We start from the raw sequence: 22640 nt of genomic DNA, 5'->3' as shown, positions 1-22640 counted from the left end.
GCAAACCTCTCAAAGACTTAATCAAGCATCCACACAAGGCTTCCTTGCATAAAAAATACTTTGTGAAAATAGAGGACACACAAAGCTTTGCGTGCGAGTCATGCCATGTCTTGATCTTTCAAAAGCAGTTGTGTCCATTGACTACTCTTGGTACCAACACCCTTTGTGGGTTGAAAGGGTGTGTGACAAACCTATTGATGCAAGTTGGAAGGTGTGCTATAGCTACATGAATTCTCTAAACAACCCTAGTATGCCAGCCCTTTGTGTGATAGGAAACGTTGCCTTTAACAACAGAATTCCTATTGTTTCAAAGTTAAATGAAATTGAGGCACACCTAGTATCCATGCGCATTCTGTTTGCACATATTAGGGAGCTAAACTATGAAGGCCAATATGGCTTACCGCCGCCGGCGGCAAGCTCCAAAGGATATACACTAATAATTTCAACAAGAGCTTGTGCACTCTTTGGGACGCAAAGATAGACATATAATTTATCCTCAATGCACATGGAGCAACTGCTTATTGCACATTGTATATGATAAAAACTGATATTTCAACAAGCCAAGTAATGAAACAAATTCTATAGCTATGCAAGGAAAGCGAAACACCAACCATAGAACGGTTATAGCTACAACCTTTTCTTCCAATTCCACACCTCCCACCCCTATACTCTAACCCACCAACCCAATAGGTAGGCCTTGTGAATTTTTCACCTTGTTAAACAAACAATCTATATGCAAACTATTCCCATAAATTATAGGTTTTTTGTGTGTATTGGAAGCAATTTCCATAAAAGCCCTCTCTAACAAAGCCTCTACTCCTTCCACTCCATCCTTTCCATCAAAGGAATATGCTTCTAACTCTAATTCTATAACCTCGTAGTCAACAACCATTCCTATAAAGATGATGCCCCTTAGATCCTATTGACACCAAGAACAATGTTCGAATCTTACTCTAACAAAGGTGATTCCATAGAACCAACCTTAATCTTAAAGGTAATCTTCAAAAAATGGCTGCTTATATTAAGAGGTTAGAAAGAGACAGGTTACAACATGTTGAGAGCTCTAATGAGTACAATGTCCATGCACATGACATACAGTTCCTGAAATGCAGGCCTTGAGCTTACCTTTGACTTTATTGAGAAGTTTCTCTAGCTCTGTATCCAGCTTTTCCCTCTTTTCCTGAGTGTGACTTTCAAAAAACACAGAGTGCTTTGATGAGCAACACATCCTTGGAGATGACGGACTCTCTCATCTCTTCAACAGTTCCTGAATTTGCTGTGTCATCTGGTCCACTTGCTTTCCTTTAGCTTTTTTCTACAGACGATGAAGCTTGGTGGTCTTTCAACCGTCTTTGTATGCATCTTTCACCCACATGTATCAAGTTCTCTTTCGGCCTGAAACTGTTAGTAGGCATACTATGGAATCAAGTCTATGTAACCACAAGCACCATAACAGTTCAGTTCTCAAGACAGCCCATAGTTCCAAGGTGTAACGGATGCCTTCTCCAAGTAACAAGTTTTTCCAACCAAGGGTGTAGCCATTCCATAGCTGAATGCAGTTGGCCAATGACTCGAAACATTTCTTTGTAATAGGGCAGTGCATGAAAATGTGCAGGTCATCCTCCACCTCCTTGCATTTGTGGCACTGCCCATCCACTATATTAAGTATGAGGGCTTTAAGTTGGGTCCAAATAGCTCTGAACATAACCAACCAAGCTAGGCACGCTTTTTTGGTTCCACATATTTATTCCATAGCTTATCAAACAGAAAATACCATTGTGATCTATCCAGAAGGATTCCCCATCTCTTGTTTAGGGTGCAATGGATAGGATCAGTCCTCTGTTTGGGGGCAATAGGGAGAAGTCCTTTTTTATTCTTCCATTGGAAAGCTTTGTGAGCTGGCATATCTTTAATCGATAGTAGCAGCCAGGTGTCGGATTGGTGCCATAAGCTGATTCTTACCCCAATAAGGTCTAATTCTGCATATGAGACATTATAGTCTCTGATCAGATCAGCTACCATGAACATCCAAGAATTGATGTCTCTGTCCCAAATATCCCACCAATAGCAGATTCCTTTCCTATGCATCCTCACAGCCGCTTCAGCTTGGGCATTATCAATTGGGGGGAGGGAAATGCTTGTCCACCAGATGGAGTCTCTCCCATGTATACCCCATGTTTAACTAGGCTTCTTAGAAAGGATAAGGTCAATCTTGATAGCATTCCAAGCCGACCAAAGCGAATGGACCAGCTGGCTGCCAACCGGTTTTACCAAGTATTTGCTAGCCATAATTGTGAGCGGGAGGAGCTTCTTCCACTTGGGGAATTGTTTGAGCTGGAATTGTTCAAGATTTCTAGAGAACAACCAAGCCTAGTCTTCATAGGGGTAGAGAAAGCTTCTCAGCACCCACTTTGCAGCCATTCTATTAGCCAGATTGGACACGTCTTTGATTCCAAGACCCCCTCTACTTTGTCTCATGAAGATAACCCGTCCGTTTTGACCGTTCCCAGAGGAGCTGAAATAAATACACCTTGCCCTCGAATAGTTACACCACTTGAGGGGCCTTAGACGGTTCACAGTCTTCACGTAGTGAAGGAGAAGGCACGGTCGTCAGGTGATTTTTCTTCATCTTTATATTTATTAATATGATTCTGCTTCTTAAAATTCTTACTTTTTTTTGGGGATCATTTTGCATGTTATTTTTTCTGCAGTTGCTCTGCAATTACCTTATTTCTCCATATGTTTCTTTGTGGACTCGTGGATCGAAAATAATATATCTACTACTGGCATATACATATATGTGATTACAATTATCCTTTAACAAAAATATGCATAATATGCATTATAATGTGCTTAACTGAATTTCACAATCTTTGTGGAAGCACTCACCACTTGCATCATGCAATGATTTGTGTTTTTTTATATTTTCTATGCTAGAACACATATGCTGAATTTATGAAGTTTTATGGCATCCAAAACAATTTCTTAATTCTCTATAGTAAATGATTTTCCTTCCTTATTTGTTATATTCATGTTTATTTATTTATTTAATCTTGTTTCATCTGTAAATCTTTTTTCTTTTACAACTACAGAGATTTATATAGTTTTTTTAAATGTACTTTTTTTCTTCCAAGTATCATTTATTGTCTGAAAATTATTGTATAAATATATGGCATTAATTGTTTTTTTAAAAATCATGCATTGTTCATTTTTATTTTTTTTAAAAATATTTTTTTTCTTTATTTTACTTGGTAAACTAAAAATAGTATTAAATTTGAGAAGATAATTAACATTTTAAAATGTTTGTCTTGAAAATAAATTTTAAAAAATAAATACTAACTTTTATAAAATACTATAGTTAATATCGTCACATACATTATCAAATAAGATGGTGAATTAAAATAAACTGAAGTAAACATATTAAGTTGATAATGAAGAATTATTTATAATTTCTTAAAGATTATCTTCATAATAAATTTCAAGAGATAATTATCTTCACTAACTTTTCTAAAATACTATACTAAATTTTAAAAGATGATTAAAATAACAAAATTAAACTAATGAAAATAACAAAATATATTGAAGTCAATTACACAAATTAAATTGATTATGATTAATTATTTACACAATCCTGTAGGTCAATAAAGTACGTCATAAATGAAGTAAAATATAGACTGAGTTTTATAGCATCAATTATTTTAAATTTAAATTAATTATTTTGTAGAACTTAATTAATTTACTTCAATTTAATTATAATTTAATAAAGTTTTTAAAATCTCACTCCCCAAAGAAAATTTTAATATCAAAGAGTGGATACACACTCATTTTTTAATTTCAATATTGTTATTTTCAATCATGATAAAATCAGGTCGAAATATAATCCTTTTTCGTTTTTTGAAGGTTCGAGCAAAGTAAATACAAAGGGGAAAAAACCAATGAGAATGAGAAGAATACAGATTCAGAACCTTCCATACACAAAATCCCTTCTTTTCCAGTCGAAAAAAAATCCCTTCTTTTCCAGTCGAAAAAAAACCAGGCTCTTTGAGGTGTCTGTTACAATAGCAATAGGAAATAGAGATATTTACTTGTCCTGTTGGGAACCCTTGGAGGAATTTGTGAGGATGGAATGTATGAAAGGTATTTTTGCACTAGAAAAAGGAGGAACCTTAAACCAATTGCATTTTCAAATGGTCGCTAGTTTAATGGCACCATCTCTAATAAGCATAGGAAAAACTATAAAAAGATATTTAGGATGGGATTTGTTTAAGCCTGAGGGTGCACTAGTAATGTGTAGAGGACTTAGGCAAGTTAAGATGCATATCCTCGAAGGGATGGTGGGTTATTGCATGAAAGATTTCCATAAACCACACTTTAAATTTTTCTCGCACAACATATATGCTGAGGAAATTACTAGAGGTTGATAGCTATATGCCTCAATCACCGCATGACTACAGTACATCTTATCTATATGTATGGGAGAGAGCATATAAATTCAAAAAAACTATTGTAGATGGTGATGAATTTGTACCACTCTCTCCAGAAATCTGCAAGTTTGTAGGGCTTACAGAAGAGGAAGCTTGTTTTGTTTGATTTCATGCTTCAATTCTCCTCATATGTAATTACCCCACTTATGTTTTATGACCTTTTGCAGTAAATAAAATGTGTTCTTCTTTGAGATTCTAAAATGTTTCTCTTTAAATTTGCACATTTCACTTGTATTTTTTTTTACGAGTCATATTTATTCCATTCAAATTTTGCATATTTGCAGTTATTCACATGCCAAACAAATGCATATTGGCAATTAATTTTTTTTTCTTCAGTTTTTCGTACAAACCATCTAAAGTGTACATCCATTTGAAATTATAATTTACAATTTTTTTTGGAATAAATCTTCCTTTCCAATGATAATTTATATCCTAAGCTTGTCAAAAAAAAATAAATTTAATGGAATAGCCCTAGTAGTGGTATTACTAACGCTGTTTTTATTACTTACCCGTCCCTCTAATTAATGGACTAAACAGATGGACGCTGCGTAAGAAGCCTATTTTATTGATCTCAGCACGGTGTGCAGCGAGGGTTCATTACTGCTGCGATCGCATAGCATTGGTATATCAATGGGGCCGGAGAATGCAGACACCAGCAGCTTGCAGGCAACCATGCAGGCCGTCGAGCAAGCATGTGCTGCGCTCCAGGTAAACCTACCATCACATCATCATTATCCTCACCATTTCCTTTAATCTTGCTTTGTACACGATTCACCGAGTGGCAGAGCATTAGCTCACCTTTAGGCGAGGAAATTTGCGTTTCACGTGTTGGATCTTTCATATTTGGATATCTTTTCTCTTATCATATACAAGGCAACATCCGAAACCCGTATCACATACATACAGATATATACGCGCCCACGCTGTTTTTTGTTTTTTTTTGCAATCTTACTTACATTGCTAACCCTTGCTTCATATCTATACAAGGATACATGTGTGTATCTTTATGGATTGTTTATATTTGCTCAAATCAATACCTTAGTTGTTTGAGACGAGACTTGTTAAGTATTGAATTCTGGGGATGTAGGTGGCTCATGACAGATCAGCAGCGGAGTCCATGCTTCTAGCTTTCAGAAGATCATATCAACCATTTCAAGCTTGCCAATTTATCATGGGTAATCTTTTCATGTGGTACTCTGCTTCGAGCTACATGTTGATAATCTTTCTCTGGCTTCAAACTTTTGAAGAATTTACGTTTTTGTTAGTCTTTTCCAAAAATGTGAATTCATAGTCTTGGACGCTATCACAATTTCTACTGGAGCACGCAACTTGCATCTGAGCATTGATTGATGATTGCCTGCTTGCTCGCCATGGCCTTAGAGGTGACTCTGTGTGCGACCGCAGCCACAGCCCAACAGTTTGCAGATCTTAATATTTGGAGCGTGGAATCAGAGACTTGAGGGCTGAGCTAACTGCAAGTGGGTCTCGGTCTCGTAAGCACATAGTTGAAGATGATGAAGTAGGCTCAAGCAATCATCACATCTGGGAGTTTTAAAGGCTTGCTGAAACTTATGAAGATTGAAGAGGAGTGTCTCTCTCAGATCGAGAGGGCTGTCTCCTTAGAAATGGGATTGCTACTGTATGTCAACAGAGCAGTTGATGGTGGAGAGAGAGAAAGGAATATTATTAACATATGCAGAATCACAGTGTTAGGACTACATGCTTGTACACTAGAGATGGTAGATTGCAAAGCGGTTTCAGTTGCTTCTCGGATGATGACCGAGTTCGGTAATGTATTTGTAATCCACAAAAAGATTTCATCCCAATCCACTCGGGGTTTTCACTGTGTGAAGCACTTTACACCCAAAATCATGTCTGCACACCAAGTAATGGTGTGGCCAAGAAATTGCGTGTAAAATATATCTGAGGAAATACCAATGTTGCCTTATGGGCAATGCACTTGACCTGCACATGCAATCCATTGCTAAATCCAGTGACGGTCCTATCTATTGGAATTAAATCCAATTTGACTTGGCGAGCAATTGTTCCGTACCTAATGCTAGCTGTCCTAATCTTGGTTTAAGGGACCCTGAAGATTATTGCAGCAGGCTGATTACATGGGCTAGGGTGTTAATTACTGTTATCCTATAGGTTAGAGCTATTTATAGGTCTATAGTGGCTATATAAGGATATGAGCCTATTGAGTGGACTTTTGTATTCTGTTGTGCTAGCGGATGATAGAGGCCTGTGCCTAGGCTTGGGACACACGGTCCACTCCGAGCCTTGGCCCTTGTGCTTAGGGGTGGTCTGCCGACTTGGTTTTTCGTAGCTGTAAAGCTAGGTGAATGATCTTATTGGCAAACTTGATGACGGGCTATGCATGTTGATGCAAACCTCGAAACACATCGTGGAGTTTTTGAAGGTAGTGTGGTGGTAGGAGCTGCTTTTTAAATCGTCTACAAACTGGTCCCAATCTTAAGTGGCCATGCCAAGCTCGTCCATATGTGATTGGGACTAGGTTTGCTACCGCACAATGGCATTGCCAATGAGGTGATAGTCAACCAAAGTGTCTCTCCTTGTAAGACCAATGTAGTGTAGAGAAATATGCTTCAAATTGGTGAATCCAAGAATGTAAAGCAGAGGGGCGAGTTTACCATCATCTGAAAATGACCGTTTCTGGAAAAGGGTTCAGTTGCCTCGGAGTGGTCCTTCCATCTAGGGCTAAGTGGAGGGCCTTATGCTCTGTGAGTTGTCGTCGTTGCATCATTGTTCATCTTCTCGTTGTTGGGTCTCTTCTGCTAGAGCTTGCAAGCAAGGGCGACAACTAGGAAAGAGTGCAGTTAAGCTAATGATGCAGACGCTTGACTGGCACAAGTTTGGGTTACAACCTTGGGAATTGGTAAGATGGCAAGGTAAGCTTCTTGTAAGCAATTTGGCTATCTGTGCACTGCAGAAATAATTACAGGGTTTGAGTTTTACCCATTTAGCTGGGCATATTCTTCTAGAATGCTCATCTTCTTTGTTGCCTTTTCTTGGAAGTTATTTCAACCTTGTTGGTTGAAATAATTTGTTTGATACAACTGTAAATGTTGTTGGTTGTTTAAATGCCTAAGAAGGGGGAAAGGGGAAGCTTTTGATGGCTGTGTGCTTTCTATGGTAAATCTAGTCTTTTCTGGAAATTCCCACCTCAGCCCCCTCATGTACAGAGGTGTGGACTGTTGGTCAATCAATGTGGGCATAAGTTTCAGCAGGAAAAGTGCAATTTCATTCTATACGCACAGCCTCACTTTTGCTTTTTGATTGCTGAATTTTTCATTTGAAGCTTGCACTAATAATCTGCACTATTTTGACTAAAAAAGGCCAAAATGACCCATGAGACCAAAATGTTACATCATGTCCATGGAATACATCATCATGGTGCTGACAGTAAAACTAAAAGAAAATATTTGGTTTAAAAAAAAAACAAAGAGCCTTAAGCTCTCGCATCAACCAAGAATATCTCGCATAGGGCGCTGCATCATGGTACCCAATGTAGAGAGAGAAAGAAAGAAAGATATATTAAGTGTCTACTAAAGATCCAATGGGCCTATGAGAGAGAGATTGATTGCACAACTCAATGATGATTTGATCGATGTGTTGAACATTATCTTTTGACCCATAGAAATTACTCACACACGACACATGGAACGCTTATCCTATCTACACACATAGGAGGTGTTCACACCTCATGAGCCCCAAACCCTAACAAATCCACCCGCAGTAAAGGAGGTGTTGTCTAAGAAACCTTCAATAGCCATGGTGATTTGGATTCTAGACTGTATCATGTACTCGAAAGAGACACAATGACACCAACACCTGAACTCTCATGTCAGGCTGATATAAGAGCATGACCACTCATGAAAGCCTACATCAGTTTACCCAAAAACAACACCCCTCCTTGCTCTAAGCAGGGGTACGAAGAGAATGATGGACTCTGGAGCCTTTTATAACAATAAGGCATTACATAGTGAAAACAAACACAAGGATTATTTAATTCAGTTTTTGGGGGACTTCTCGGGCAGAGAATCCTTGACTCACAGACATAGGATAAATCAGAAGACTCAATCATAATCTTCTTCATTGAGAGACATATTTTCCACTAATGTGAATGCTTTGTCTTCTGTTGTTGTGGATGCTTTGACTTTTGCTTCATCTTCATCTATAATCATCTCAGTTGCATTTGCAAATGTAGCATTTAAAAGCCCACCCACTGTAGATTCTGTATGAACTGCCAACTGTTCGGTGACAAAGTCAATCCTTTCGGCTAGAGGTGCGATACTGAGTAAACTAAAAGTGAAAAGATAAGCTACTCACAGTGGTTAGAGGGGGCCTGTTTCATGTGGATGCATTCAGTTAGCCTTGGCTTCAGGATTTTGTGCGTTGCAGCATGCTACTTTCCACTTGAGGCATCAGCCTATGCATGAGATCTGATGCAGGATAGACACTCTCCATATGCCATTTTGTTTGCGGACATTGTGGATCACTCCAAGGGGATATCCTCTTGCTCCATGACTTCAATGCGCAGACAGTTAGGATGCATGTTCAGATGTATGATTTTCATGCAAACTCTGTTATGCTCTCAGAGATGGATCTAGGAGAGATGGGACTTTAGAGGACAACCAAGGATGTAGGACATGCTACTATGTATGGGATGCATTTATTAGACATGAGAGCCCATGCATGAGCTGATCATCTATAACGGGATGTCCCGTTGGCCTACATCTAGATTCTAATCGCTTGCGTTCTGTATAAAGGTGGCTCCGGTTGATTATTTGATCAAGTCTCCTACTCTTATGTCACATATCCGAGATATCAGTATCCCAACCCCACCCATAAATGCTGACCATACCTATCTCGCTTTCACCATCTTCTGTTCTCTCCTCTTCCCCCTTCTTAAACTCCGAGTGGGCTGACAGTAGGGTTTCTCAAAACACTTTACCATTAATGCAATCAAACACTTAAATTGGCCACAGCCTTAAACATATGCCACTGAATCATAATAGTGAGGCGTTTCATGAAACGAGTTTTAGAAACGTTCCAAAAACGTTTCATACTTTTCTCAAAAGTTTCGTAAGCGTCTCATACAAAAGGGGGAAGGGGGGTTCGTTAACCAAGGCCAAAATATTGGATATTGCTACTACATGGGGTGCTCACTTGGTGAGGACGTCTAGCCTTGTCCTGGTAGATCTTGTATGGGCTGAGAGTCGGCTAGGGTGTGCTAGTGAGGGTAAAAAAAGTTGGTAATAGATGTTTTGCGATATCTTACCTCTTAGGTTGCTGCCTCAATAGTTTGTCTTTGGTGCCTCAACTCTAATAGGTATAGTCCCATACGTCTTTGATCTTTGTAATGCATCACCTGTGACAAGGGTCTGAACACTTTCCTGAAGAGAGAAGTAGTGTTGGCATATCTCGTAGTAGACTAGGCATTTAAGTATGTGGTGCTCCTTCGACGTAGACTAGGCATTAGGAGTTGTGGAGATTACTCATGGGATGAGCGAGTGATTCTTGGACTTCGATTGGAACTAGAAATTGGACTTGGATGAGGGAGTGATTCTTGGACTTGGATCTAGACTTGGACTTGGACTTGGATTGGAACTAGAACTTGGACTCGGACTAGAATTTAGAATTTGAATTTGGACTTGGATATGAACTTGGACTTGGATTCGGATTTGGATTCATTGGATTTGGTACTAGCCCGATGAGAGATACTTGTGTGTCATTCTCATGGTGTGCTCGGCATCAGAGATTTCGTTTCTAGACATCGACATCTACATCAATATCCTACATCGGCATATCTATTTGTTTTGTATTCATTGATTGTATTGAGTGCTTGTGGATTGTTCCTGAATAAATTCCTAAAAGGGGGTGGGGCTTGTTCCCCGCTCAGTGTGGTGTATTGTGCAAGATCCCTATTTCCTTCTCTGTCTCCTCTCTCAGTATATCTTTATCTCTTGGACACGTGGTTGAGTTTGTCATTGCACGCCTGCTGGGCTTACAGTCCCCATGTCCGGTCTATATGAAGCCGGGTCAGATCAAGGCGGATGATGCGGTTGTATCTCTTGCCTTGAGAGATCAAGAAAGGGGGAGTCTACATTGTACTTAAAGGGAAGGAGGCCGTCCATCTGAAAGCCATCTGACTCGAACCAAGTGGTGGTGAGGCATATCAACAAGTGCTATGACCTTCCCGTGCAAAATGTCTATAGAGGACTGTCATGTGCACACACATGTACATGCTAATCTCAGGGCTAATCCTAGAGGCAACATGATAAAGACTCACTAGAACCAGATATTTTGGTCCTTCTCGACCATCGACCACATTTTTACATTGAGGTGCCTGATTGATCAGGCCAAGGCACGGAGGCAACGGCTCTATTGTTGCTTTGTGGATTTCCGCAAGGCATTTGATACTGTGCCCAGAGAGCGCCTCTTTCAGCGACTACAGACACTAGGCATACCTTCAGACATGATGTGGGGCATATACAGGCTATATGAGCAGGTCTTTGGGAGAGTCCAATGCCCAGGAGGCTTGTCCGACACAGTTGCTAGCACCATTGGTGTGAAGCAGGGGTGCCCGCTCTCCCCCACGCTCTTTGGGCTCTATATTGATGAGGTGGTCGATTACATCACATAGGGAGGAGGCTCTGGGATTGAGCTATTAGGTATTACTGTCCATGTTATGCTTTATGCTGATGACATCGTCTTGGTATCCGACACGCAGGTTGGGCTTCAAAGACACCTTGTGGCTCTTGATGACTTCTGCGCACAGCAGGGGCTCACAGTGAACCTTGGGAAAACCAAGGTTATGATCTTCCACACTTCACCCACAGTCAGGAGCCACACTACACTCACATTAGCAGGAGGGCGGGTCGAGGTGGTGAGCTCTTATGTTTACCTTGGCATCACATTTACTAGCTCAGCTGGACGCTTCTCCATGGCTCAGGCAGTCCGAGATAGAGTGACCCGGGGGTATGCAGCTCTTGTTGGCCTTGAGCGTCTGTGTCATCAGGCACATTTTCAGGAACCCCGGACGAAGGGGTGGCTCTTTGATACATTAGTGACACCAGCTTTGATGTATGCAGCAGCGGTTTGGGCACCAGGGCTTGCAGCCTCCACATGGGTACAGTTGGAGAGACCACAGATCTTGATGCTCTCGAGGATGATATGCAGCAAACCATCCGTCCCGCACGACATTGTTCGAGTGGAGTTTGCTGCGCCACCTATGGCAGTGGAGGCATTGTTCCAGACGATCTCCTTTATATACAGGATGAGGGAGATCCCCTTGGAGAGATTATCCCGCCTAGCTTTTGAGACATCTAGACAGCTGGCTGAGGCTGGACACACTGGATCTTGGTATGCATAGATGCTACAGTGGTTCTCACATCATGGGATAGACATCGAGCGGTTGCCACCTTTTCAGTATGATCAGTTTGCTCCACGGGGTTACCTCTCTCTCAATGAGAGGAACAGAGTGATGAGACAGGACATATGGCAGCACTACATACAGGAGACATGGACAGCACCGGAGAGTCCACTACCACCGAAGATGCTGTATTACAGAGACCACTTTATGAGCATCTCAGGGGATGGGTTTATACATCGACCGCGGTACATGGATGTATACATGCCACACAGCTCTCGCGTTGCTATTGGACACCTACGAGCCTCATCACATCAGCTAGAGAGAGAGGCTGGGAGAGCGGCACGGGTTCCCAGAGCTGAGCGGATATGCAGATTGTGCCGCGAGGAGGTTGTAACTTGGTTGAACACAATGCTAATCAATACACTTAAATACACTAAGATTTGAAGGACACTTGCTCAAATACAAGAAGTAAATTGCTGAATTGACAAGAGGCACACAATGAGCCGGAACGGCCGACCCCTCCCTTGAGTAAATTGTATTACTATTGGAGAAATTCAATACATAGTTTCACGGGCATCCATTGCCAAATCCTCCATGCTAATGCATATGAAATTCAGCATTTAGAAAACAATGGTATGTCGATGTAGATCACCAAGGAGCTGCCTTGATGCCCGGCCCGACTTCAGTGCCCATATTCTCTACCATTGGCTCTATGTTCTACCAAGCAAGGTAGCAACATCTTCAAGAGCACATAGGACAAGAGAAATACTACACAGGGCGGCTAAACAAGGAGTCCTGCTCTTCTACTGAGTAAGCAATGACAATACATTGTCCAATTACCTTACCAGTCTTCATAGAAGTTGTTGCAAGCGGAAGCCTTCGCGTTGGAAGCTTTAGAAGTGTATTTGCCGCAATCCTTCACGACAAAAGTCTTCAAGAGGATAAAGGGAACCTTGGGAAAGCTTCCCCTATGGTTCAACTTGAGAAAGGAAGGCTGAAATTAGGGTTTTCAGCAAAAAGACCAGAAATTACAGCAAAAATGAGAGCTGTTTTGCTGAATTTCAGTCATTGGGAGTGAGTAGGAGAGTGATTAGCACTTGGAAACACTCTTGGAAGCTTGGAAAACACCCTAGCAAGTTGGGTATGGCTATGGAGAGCTTGGAAATGGAGAGAAATGGTGGAAAAACAGAGTTTTCAGCTTCCAAAAATCCTCATGAAGAGAAAACACGAATTTCTCTTAATAAGTAAGTGAATTGGGGTCCAATCAGGTGAAAGGACATGGGGAGATGCCCATTTATGAGTAAAAGGGGAGGATCAGGTCCTGGACATTGAGTCTTGTCCGCCTCAGGACTTCAGTGAGTGTGAACTTGGAAGAGGTCATAATTTATAAGTGACTTTTGGGCGCCCAAACTTTAATGAAATGGGAACGCACTCACTTATAAATATTGGCTAAGTCCTAAGGGCTATTTGAGCCTAGATCGGGAAATACTTACCACCTGTTCACATGCCACACAACCATGTCAGTAGACAGTTTCACACGCACGGTTCACGGGCGGGCGTCCCCTTACCCGGAACTACACATAGGTCATGCAGGCATGAAAACAGCATGCAATTTCATTTGCAGGCAAGCACATAAAGATGCTATGCAATGCAGCATTGGCATGAGCAATTTCCGTTCATGAAACCATATAAGACCAGGCGTTTCCAGGCAAGTATACGCAATACCAGACCCAGTGGAAAGCCAATCCTCCAGGCGTTTCCGGGCATGTACACAAAGGCACAAGTCCCAGCGGAAAGCCAAGTCCTCCAGATATTCTGGGCATGATAACATCAAGTCCCAGCGGAATATCATATCCAACTATACAGCATGACACGTGTCAATCACTTGCATAGGCATAGTCCATAAGCCATGGACACTAATCCAATATGTACATAGTGTGAAAGCAAGAGTGAACCATTCGGGTGGCCAAATGGTGACATTCCCCCCCGCTTCTAAACAGTTGTTCGTAACTGAAATGCATCCAAATATGTCTGAAGCACATGCGGGCAATCTTTGAAGAACTCTTCATCTACCCATTTAGCATCAATGGGAAGATAGTTCTTAAACTTCACAAGGTAACGCCTCACAACTTTGCCTGCAGCAAGCTTGCGTTCCTTGTGATACACAATCTGCTCTGGCTGCAAGATCTCCTCAAGCTCATCCACTTCTGGTGGATACTCAATGACTATTTCAGTGGGCTCCGGCCCTACATACTTTCGAAGGAGACTCACATGAAAAGCATTGTGTATGTGCCAATGACTAGGTAATGCCAATCTGAAAGCCACTTCATTGATCTTCTCGATCACTTGAAAAGGTCCATAGTACCTGGTTGCAAGCTTAGGATATGCACCCTCTTTGCCAGGCCTCTTTGCAAGTCTTGCTTTCTCAAATTTCAGCAATACCCAATCATTCTCTTTAACATCCAATTGCCTTCTATGCTTGTCGGCAGCCTTTTTATGCTTGTCTTGTGACCTTGCAATGGCTGTCCGCACCTGAGCAAAAGCAATATCCAAGTCTCTTACATACTCATCAGCTACAAATATCTCATCCTTTGTGCGAAGGATGGGTGGCAAAACCACCTTACCATAAACAATCTCAAACGGGGCCTTTCCCGTAGATGCATGCACCGTGTTGTTGTATGCAAATTCCACAAGCGGTAAGTAGTTCTCCCAAGAAGACTTCTGATCCGCCACATAACATTTCAAGAGATCCAACACGGCTGAATTTGCAGCCTCACTTTGCCCATCCGTTTGAGGGTGATAAGCTGATGAGAAGTCCAATTTGGTGCCCATATTATCAAATAAGGCCCGCCAAAAGAGACTTGTAGTCCTGGGATCTCTATCCCCCACAATGGACTTCGGCATTCCATGATGTTTGAACGCTTGTGTAAGATATATTTTAACAATATGCTTAGCTTTGATGGTCTTTTTGACCGGCAAGAAATGAGCTTGCTTGCTAAACCTGTCCACAATTGTCCAAATTGCATCATTACCCTGTTGGGTACGTGGCAAGTCCATAATGAAATCCATTGTAATACTTTCCCATGGTTGCGTGGGAATGGGCAATGGCTGAAGCAAACCTGGTGCCTTTTGCCTATCAAATTTCACCTTTTGACAGGTGATACATGCACGTACATGTGCCTCTATGTCCTTCCGCATACCTGGCCAAAAGAAATACCGCTCAATAATGTGAGTAGTAGGCATTATGCCTCTATGACCAGCATATGGAGGAGCATGGCTTTCATCCAAAACCTTTTGCCTCATGTCAGAGACCACACATAGGCAATTATCTTTCATGAGATAACCCTCTTTGATCACATATGAGGCATGTGCATGACCAGCCATCAAATCAGCCCAAATAGTGGCAAAATCAGCATCCGTATGATACAAATCACGCATGGTAGACAAGTCCCCATGAGAGGCAACCGAGATAGCTGCTACATACGGCTTTCGTGACAATGCATCGGCCACTACATTCTTCTTTCCTGGGGTGTGCAAGATCTGAAAATGAAACATAGAGAGGAAATTGGCCATCCTCATATGCTTCTCTGACAACTTAGTTTGAGTAAGAAAATACCTCAAACTCTGGTGATCTGTCTTCACAGTGAAATCAGCCCCAAGAAGGTAATGTTTCCATATAGTAAGTGCATGAATTACAGCCAAGAGCTCTTTCTCATAAATGCCAAGAGATAGCTCTGCATGATGCAATCTACGACTCTCATAAGCCACGGCATGTCCCTCTTGATTAAGGACAGCCCCTATGCAATTTCCAGATGCATCACATTCCACACAAAAAGGCTTTTGCAAATCCAGAACGATCAACACTGGACCATGAGTCGTTGCATTTTTCAATTTGAGGAATGCATCTCTCTCTACATTAGTCCATTTGAACACGGCCTTCTTCTTTGTCAAATCATGCAAAGGAGAAGCAATCCATGCAAAGTGCCGAATGAACCTGCGGTAGTAAGAGCATAATCCAAGAAAACTACGGATCTCATGCACCGAACTCAATTCGGGCCAATTCCGAATTGCATCAATCTTTGTAAGATCCATCCGCACTCCATCTTTGGACACAATATGTCCAAGATAATGTATCTCTGACAAGAAGAACTCACTCTTCTTTGCATTTATGAAGAGTTTATGCTTCTGGAGCTCTTCAAAAACAATAGCCAAATGAGCTTTATGCTCTTCTTCGGTCTTCGAGAAGACTAGGATGTCATCAAAGAAGACACCTGTAAATTTCCTGTACCCACGGAATATGCGATCCATCATTCTATTGAATGTAGCCGGGGCATTTGTAAGACTAAAAGGCATAACAAGATACTCATAAAGCCCAAATGCTGTCCTGAAAGCAGTTTTGTGTACATCCTGAGGCACTATATGCACTTGATGATATCCACTCTTGAGATCAATTCGGCTAAAGCATGCCGATCCATCCAACTTGTCAAGGATGTCGTCTAAGCGTGGAATCGGAAACCTATTCTTGATGGTAAGCTTATTCAAAGCTCTATAATCCACACACATACGAAAGGATCCATCCTTCTTTTGAACTAAGAGGACGGGTGAACAATATGGGGAAGAGCTTGGCTGAACCAAACCCTTCTCAAGAAGCTCATTTACTTGCTTTATGATCTCCTCTTTTTGGGATGCACTTACACGATAGGCTGGCCTATTGGGCGGTGAGCTACCCGGCACAAGATCAATGCGATGATCTTCCGGTCGTACAGGTGGCAACTCATCAGCAAAACAATCATTGTGCTCTTGCAAAAATTTCAGCCTATCATTACTAAGAGTGTTTACATGTATATTATTTTTCTCAACATGATCTCGTACAAAAATCAAGTACGCAAAAACACTCTTTTTCATTGCTTTCTTAATTTGTACATGAGATACAAGGGGAATGGTATCACCCTCTTCACCAGCATCAATTACATGTTCTCAGCCTTTATGCATGAAGGTGATCCTGTTAGTCTTGTAAGCCTTGCACGGATCAATACGTGTATGTCAAGGCTTTCCAAGCAATACACCACAGCCATTCAAAGGCGCCACAAGAAAATCCTCATGATCCACATAGCCTTGAATGTGTATGCGCAACTTGCCAAAAATAGGCATGACTTGCACTTCTCTACCAACAAAGGCAGCCCTTGCTTCAATTTGAGGTCCCATGTCCTCCACTTCAATACCCAAAGCAGCTGCCATCTGAGTGGATATGAAATTCTCGGATGCACAATTATCAAACATGAACAAAGCGGGTTGATCTTTGAGCTGTCCCCAAGCTTTACATACAACCCTATCTTTGCTATCATGTGAAGTGTTGCCTTGCACATCCGGAACCATATGCACATTAGGCTTCGGTACATTAGCATTTTCAGCTTTGTTCTTCTTATTTGGACATGCTCTTGCCATGTGCTCAGTGCTGCCACAAGTAAAGCATTTGCCTTCACGCATATATTGCTCCTCCTTCTCAGCACTAAGACCAAAGTTTGCCGGCTTATAAGGACGCTTGTTAGCAAACTTTTCAGCTTTTGGACCTGATTTGGCTTGGTTTTGGTCCCTTTTAGGTGGCTGTTCATCATTTTGTAGGTTTTGGACAGCCCTCTCTTTGCCTTGAAATGAGGGTTTAGCCTTATTGGATCGACTCAATTTGAGTTCCAATTGCTCGGTGGCGGTGGCGGCTGCGATTAATTGGTGTAAGGTATGACCAGGATACATTTGTAATCCCGCTTTGTACACGGGTTGCAACCCCGATTGAAACCTTCTCTTCCTTTCCGCCTCGGTGACATGCATAAATGGAGACACCTCCAAGAGCACTTTCCAAAACTTTTGTACATATGCATTTACCGATTCCCCCTCATTTTGCTTTACCCAATCCCACTTCATTGTTATCTCATTCAATGCATTGGGAGGCAAGAATTGAGCATAGAACCTCTCCTTGAACTCTTTCCATGATCTAACAGGATTCGGTGAGAGCTTCTCCGTGAGCCACCAATGGGCAGCAGTGCCTTTCATGAACATGCTTACATGCCGGATCATGGATTTCTGAGTGAAATCCTCATCACTGAAAGCAATATCAAGCTGGGCAATAAAAGCAAGTGCATTTGATGCATCATATTCTCCATGATATGTGTCAAACTTCACAGATTTGTCTCCGGCTTTGAAGTCACGAGACTTTGATGCATGTGTGTGCATCTCAACATGTTTTCCCCCATGTTTGTCCATTGGGACAGTCCCTGTAATTGGCATCATTTTTGGACCAAAAGGTGATGCATAAGGCATAGATACATGTGCCCTGTAAGCATGAGGCATGGCTGGCCCCTCAACATGCATTGATACATTTTCAGCCATAACTTCTCCCTCACGAGCACCCTCGAAGGCATGAGTGGCATGAGAGATACGCGGAATACCTGCACCAACAAGGACAAGAGAAATACTACACAGGGCGGCTAAACAAGGAGTCCTGCCCTTCTACTGAGTAAGTAATGACAATACATTGTCCAATTACCTTACCAGTCTTCATAGAAGTTGTTGCAAGCGGAAGCCTTCGCGTTGGAAGCTTTAGAAGTGTTGATATCTTTGATTTGCCGCAATCCTTCGTGACAAAAGTCTTCAAGAGGATGAAGGGAACCTTGGGAAAGCTTTCCCTATGGTTCAACTTGAGAAAGGAAGGCTGAAATTAGGGTTTTCAGCAAAAAGACCAGAAATTACAGCAAAAATGAGAGCTGTTTTGCTGAATTTCAGTCATTGGGAGTGAGTAGGAGAGTGATTAGCACTTGGAAACACTCTTGGAAGCTTGGAAAACACCCTAGCACGTTGGGTATGGCTATGGAGAGCTTGGAAATGGAGAGAAATGGTGGAAAAACAGAGTTTTCAGCTTCCAAAAATCCTCATGAAGAGAAAACACGAATTTCTCTTAATAAGTAAGTGAATTGGGGTCCAATCAGGTGAAAGGACATGGGGAGATGCCCATTTATGAGTAAAAGGGGAGGATCAGGTCCTGGACATTGAGTCTTGTCCGCCTCGGGACTTCAGTGAGTGTGAACTTGGAAGAGGTCATAATTTATAAGTGACTTTTGGGTGCCCAAACTTTAATGAAATGGGAACGCACTCACTTATAAATATTGGCTAAGTCCTAAGGGCTATTTGAGCCTAGATCGGGAAATACTTACCACCTGTTCACATGCCACACAACCATGTCAGCAGACAGTTTCACACGCACGGTTCACGGGCGGGCGTCCCCTTACCCGGAACTACACATAGGTCATGCAGGCATGAAAACAGCATGCAATTTCATTTGCAGGCAAGCACATAAAGATGCTATGCAATGCAGCATTGGCATGAGCAATTTCCGTTCATGAAACCATATAAGACTAGGTGTTTCCAGGCAAGTATACGCAATACCAGACCCAGTGGAAAGCCAATCCTCCAGGCGTTTCCGGGCATGTACACAAAGGCACAAGTCCCAGCGGAAAGCCAAGTCCTCCAGATATTCCGGGCATGATAACATCAAGTCCCAGCGGAATATCATATCCAACTATACAGCATGACACGTGTCAATCACTTGCACAGGCATCTTCCATAAGCCATGGACACTAATCCAATATGTACATAGTGTGAAAGCAAGAGTGAACCATTCGGGTGGCCAAATGGTGACAGAGGTGGAGACTGAGGATCACTTTGTATGTAGATGTAGAGCCCACCAGGGGGTCAGAGATAGATATGCAGGATTGTTTGAGGAGCACTCTTCACTACATCAGTTGATGGAGGCCTCGGACCAGCGACAACTTGGCAGACTACTACTAGAGCTTCATAGTTCTCGAGAGAGACTCCTCCAGACACCCGCTCCCACTAGGGGTGGGAGACAGTCCCAGCTCAGATTTCTTCCAGAGAGCTATGCCAATGATGTACCATGTGGGGTGACCGCACAGAGAGCAGAGGAATTGAGAGCCAGGAGGATACCTAGACAGACTGGACATAGAGCACCCCGACTCCGTCACCGAGAGATAGCAGCTATCCGAATGAGACACCAGATGGAGACACGAGAGGCTAGCTCGCTTTCATTCAAACTCAGGGTACATGTTCACGCCATTCACAGCCTCAGCATCGGCGATGTATGATATCTTATATCCCTCTTATGGCACTGGATGGAGTTAGACATAGATCTGCATAGCATGCTTGTACTACCCCTTCAGCATATAGAGATGCATCTTGCCTTAGCACTCCATCCACATCCCCACCCCCCCTTATATTGTTTGTATATGGGCTCCACCGATCCATGATGATTCACAGTTGTATCCAGACACATGCACACTTTTTCTTTTCTTTCTTTTCTTCCGATGACCGGAAGAACACAGTTGTATTATTTTTTGTCTCATAGGCCGACTTTGGCCTCTCGTAGACGTTAATATATCTTTCTTTCTTTCTTTCTTTCTCTCTATCCAGAAGACATTGACAATTGTACATTGATTTGTCTCATAGGTCGAGTTCGGCCTCTAGTAGACGTTAATACAGCCTTCTCTCTCTCTCTCTCTCTCTCTCCCCCTTGTGTTTGCATTTTTGCATTAGCATGTTCTAAATGGTGTTTAGGGCTGAAAGAAGCATCTCAGAGCTCCCGCATGTAACATTGGTATCAGAGCATTAGGCTCAGCAAGGGTAAACACTGGTTTAGTCCTATATGAAGCATAGTAACATGGGACGGGGAATGGCAAAAGGTAGGGAACGGGGACGGGGACGGCATATAGAATATGCAATTTATTGACTATAAAGCACACTAAATAAAATAACATTTATGTTTTTACACTTTGAACATTCAAGATATCACTTTAAATGTGCAATACGTGGCGCAAACACTGAACAGGCGCTAATAAGACTTAAGTACACTGACAAAGTTCAAACCAATATATAAGCATGGAATGAGGATCACTATCAAATAACAAAAAAGTAGTGTCTACAATGCGTATAAAGTGCTGAGTCACTCCATCCATCTGCAATGAGTGACACTCCATTCCTTGCCCATAGCCGCTTTGTGTTCTCTGCAGCTTGCTCAACAAGGCGCTTCTCCTTGTCGAGCAATGTGGTGCACAGAGACTCCCCAATCCTCTTCACCGTAGCCTTGAAGTACTCGGATCTGATTACAAAAAGAAACAAGTGAACTTTCAAGAATGAAACTTAGAAAAATCATGTCAAGAGGGAAGAGTCAAGGCTTACCTAGCAGTATGGAAAGCAATATGGTCGTGGAAGATGAAACGAGCCACAGCTGCATCAACCACTTCCTTCTTCTTAGGATCCCAACTTCCCTCAAGTGTACTCTGTCGCCGCGCGGGTGTGGGCATCGCAAAGGAACCTACACCATGTGGCCGTGGTGTAGATGTGGTAGATGCACCCCCCGACCCTGAAACAGACCCCTCAAGTGGTGTCACAAATGCTGCAGGATCCATAGCCACACGTACCGGCCTTGCAGCCCTCAAAGCCTCATGCCTGGCAATGCGCTCAAGAAGCTCCCTTCTCTTCTCCGATGTGATTCCCGTGCAAAATCGAACCTCTTGCCCGGACTCATGCATAAGGTGGGCTCTCACTTTGTCTGACCCACTCGTCCGCCTATAGGGGCAAAGCTTGCAAGACCACGAGCGTGAACCTCCTCCACTTCCAGGGCGGTTGGCATTAACCTCTTCCCACCACGACCAACCATCGGTTCTTCTAGCACCACCACGACGTGCGGAGCTGAAGGTTGCTTGTGAAGAAGATGCCATGAGAGAGGGTGAAAGTTGAGAGAAAGAAAGAAAGCTGTATTAACGTCTACTAGAGGCCGAACTCGACCTATGAGACAAATCAATGTACAACTGTCAATGTCTTCTGGATATCCAAAAAAAAGGAGGACAAAATGAACATGAAATAAACTATGAAAGTACTGAGCTAGTGGGGGGGTGTGATGGATGGAGCACTACTGCTAGAGGCTCGGTATGCAACCTATATGCGCAGGGTATACAAGAATGCAATGCAGATCTGTCTAGCTCCAACCAGTACCATAATGGGGGTGTAATATGTGATTGCGATGGCGAGGCAACTAGCGGCTTGTCACATGCACTCTGCACTCAGTGCATGGTGACAAACTGGCTCATCATCAGCAGTGCAACATTTGTACATTATTAGAACCCAGTAGGATGATATTTGTCGTACGCCGTGACCCCATTGTACATCCTCAGTTCAGGATAAGTAAGGCACAAGCTACGTAGGTCATTCCTCAGCCTTAGCGGGTCAGTCAGTCAGTCAAGTCCCTTAACCCACTTGGAGAGAATCATTCATGCATGTAGAGTCAGTAGAAGCCTTAGGGTTTGCATCAGAAAGCACTCTGCATCCTGCATAATATGCATTCATATGCCTGTGCATCATTTAGAACATCCGAGAAACCTTAGGGAATTTACTAGGATTTATCTCGTATTTTTTCCATATTTTATGGTATTTATTTAGCATTTAATGTCATTTATAAACATAAAGTTTATTAAATTATGACCAGCCAACTTGACCAACCGCTATCTAGTATAAATAGGCTTGCATAGGGCTTAGTTTCCCATTCAGTCTTCAGTGTGCTAAGAGCTTTCCTCCTCAGCCCTAGGAGTACCCGTGCCTTCAGCACTAGATTGTCTCATCTAGCCCTTGGAGTACTTGAGTTTTGCTTCTCCAGCCCTCTGAGCATCTGCGTTTTTGCTTCAGTCATCCATAGT

General features: G+C 42.4%; 1 protein-coding gene across 1 annotated transcript in view; it reads left to right on the top strand.

The window, feature by feature from the left end:
• The first annotated feature begins 4987 nt into the window (after positions 1 to 4987).
• Positions 4988 to 22640, top strand: part of LOC147621106 (uncharacterized) — a 193150-nt gene continuing 175497 nt past the window's right edge. The window contains 2 exon segments of the mRNA XM_086823831.1: positions 4988 to 5192; positions 5572 to 5659. Coding sequence (XP_086679957.1) covers positions 5115 to 5192; positions 5572 to 5659 — 166 coding nt within the window. The 5' untranslated portion in view covers positions 4988 to 5114.

Source organism: Cibotium barometz, chromosome 30 (genome assembly GCF_041138505.1).
Source record: "Cibotium barometz isolate CiBa-2024 chromosome 30, ASM4113850v1, whole genome shotgun sequence".
Taxonomy (NCBI): domain Eukaryota; kingdom Viridiplantae; phylum Streptophyta; class Polypodiopsida; order Cyatheales; family Cibotiaceae; genus Cibotium; species Cibotium barometz.
Note: the sequence above shows the minus strand (reverse complement) of the source record. Positions and strands in the feature narration are given on the sequence as shown.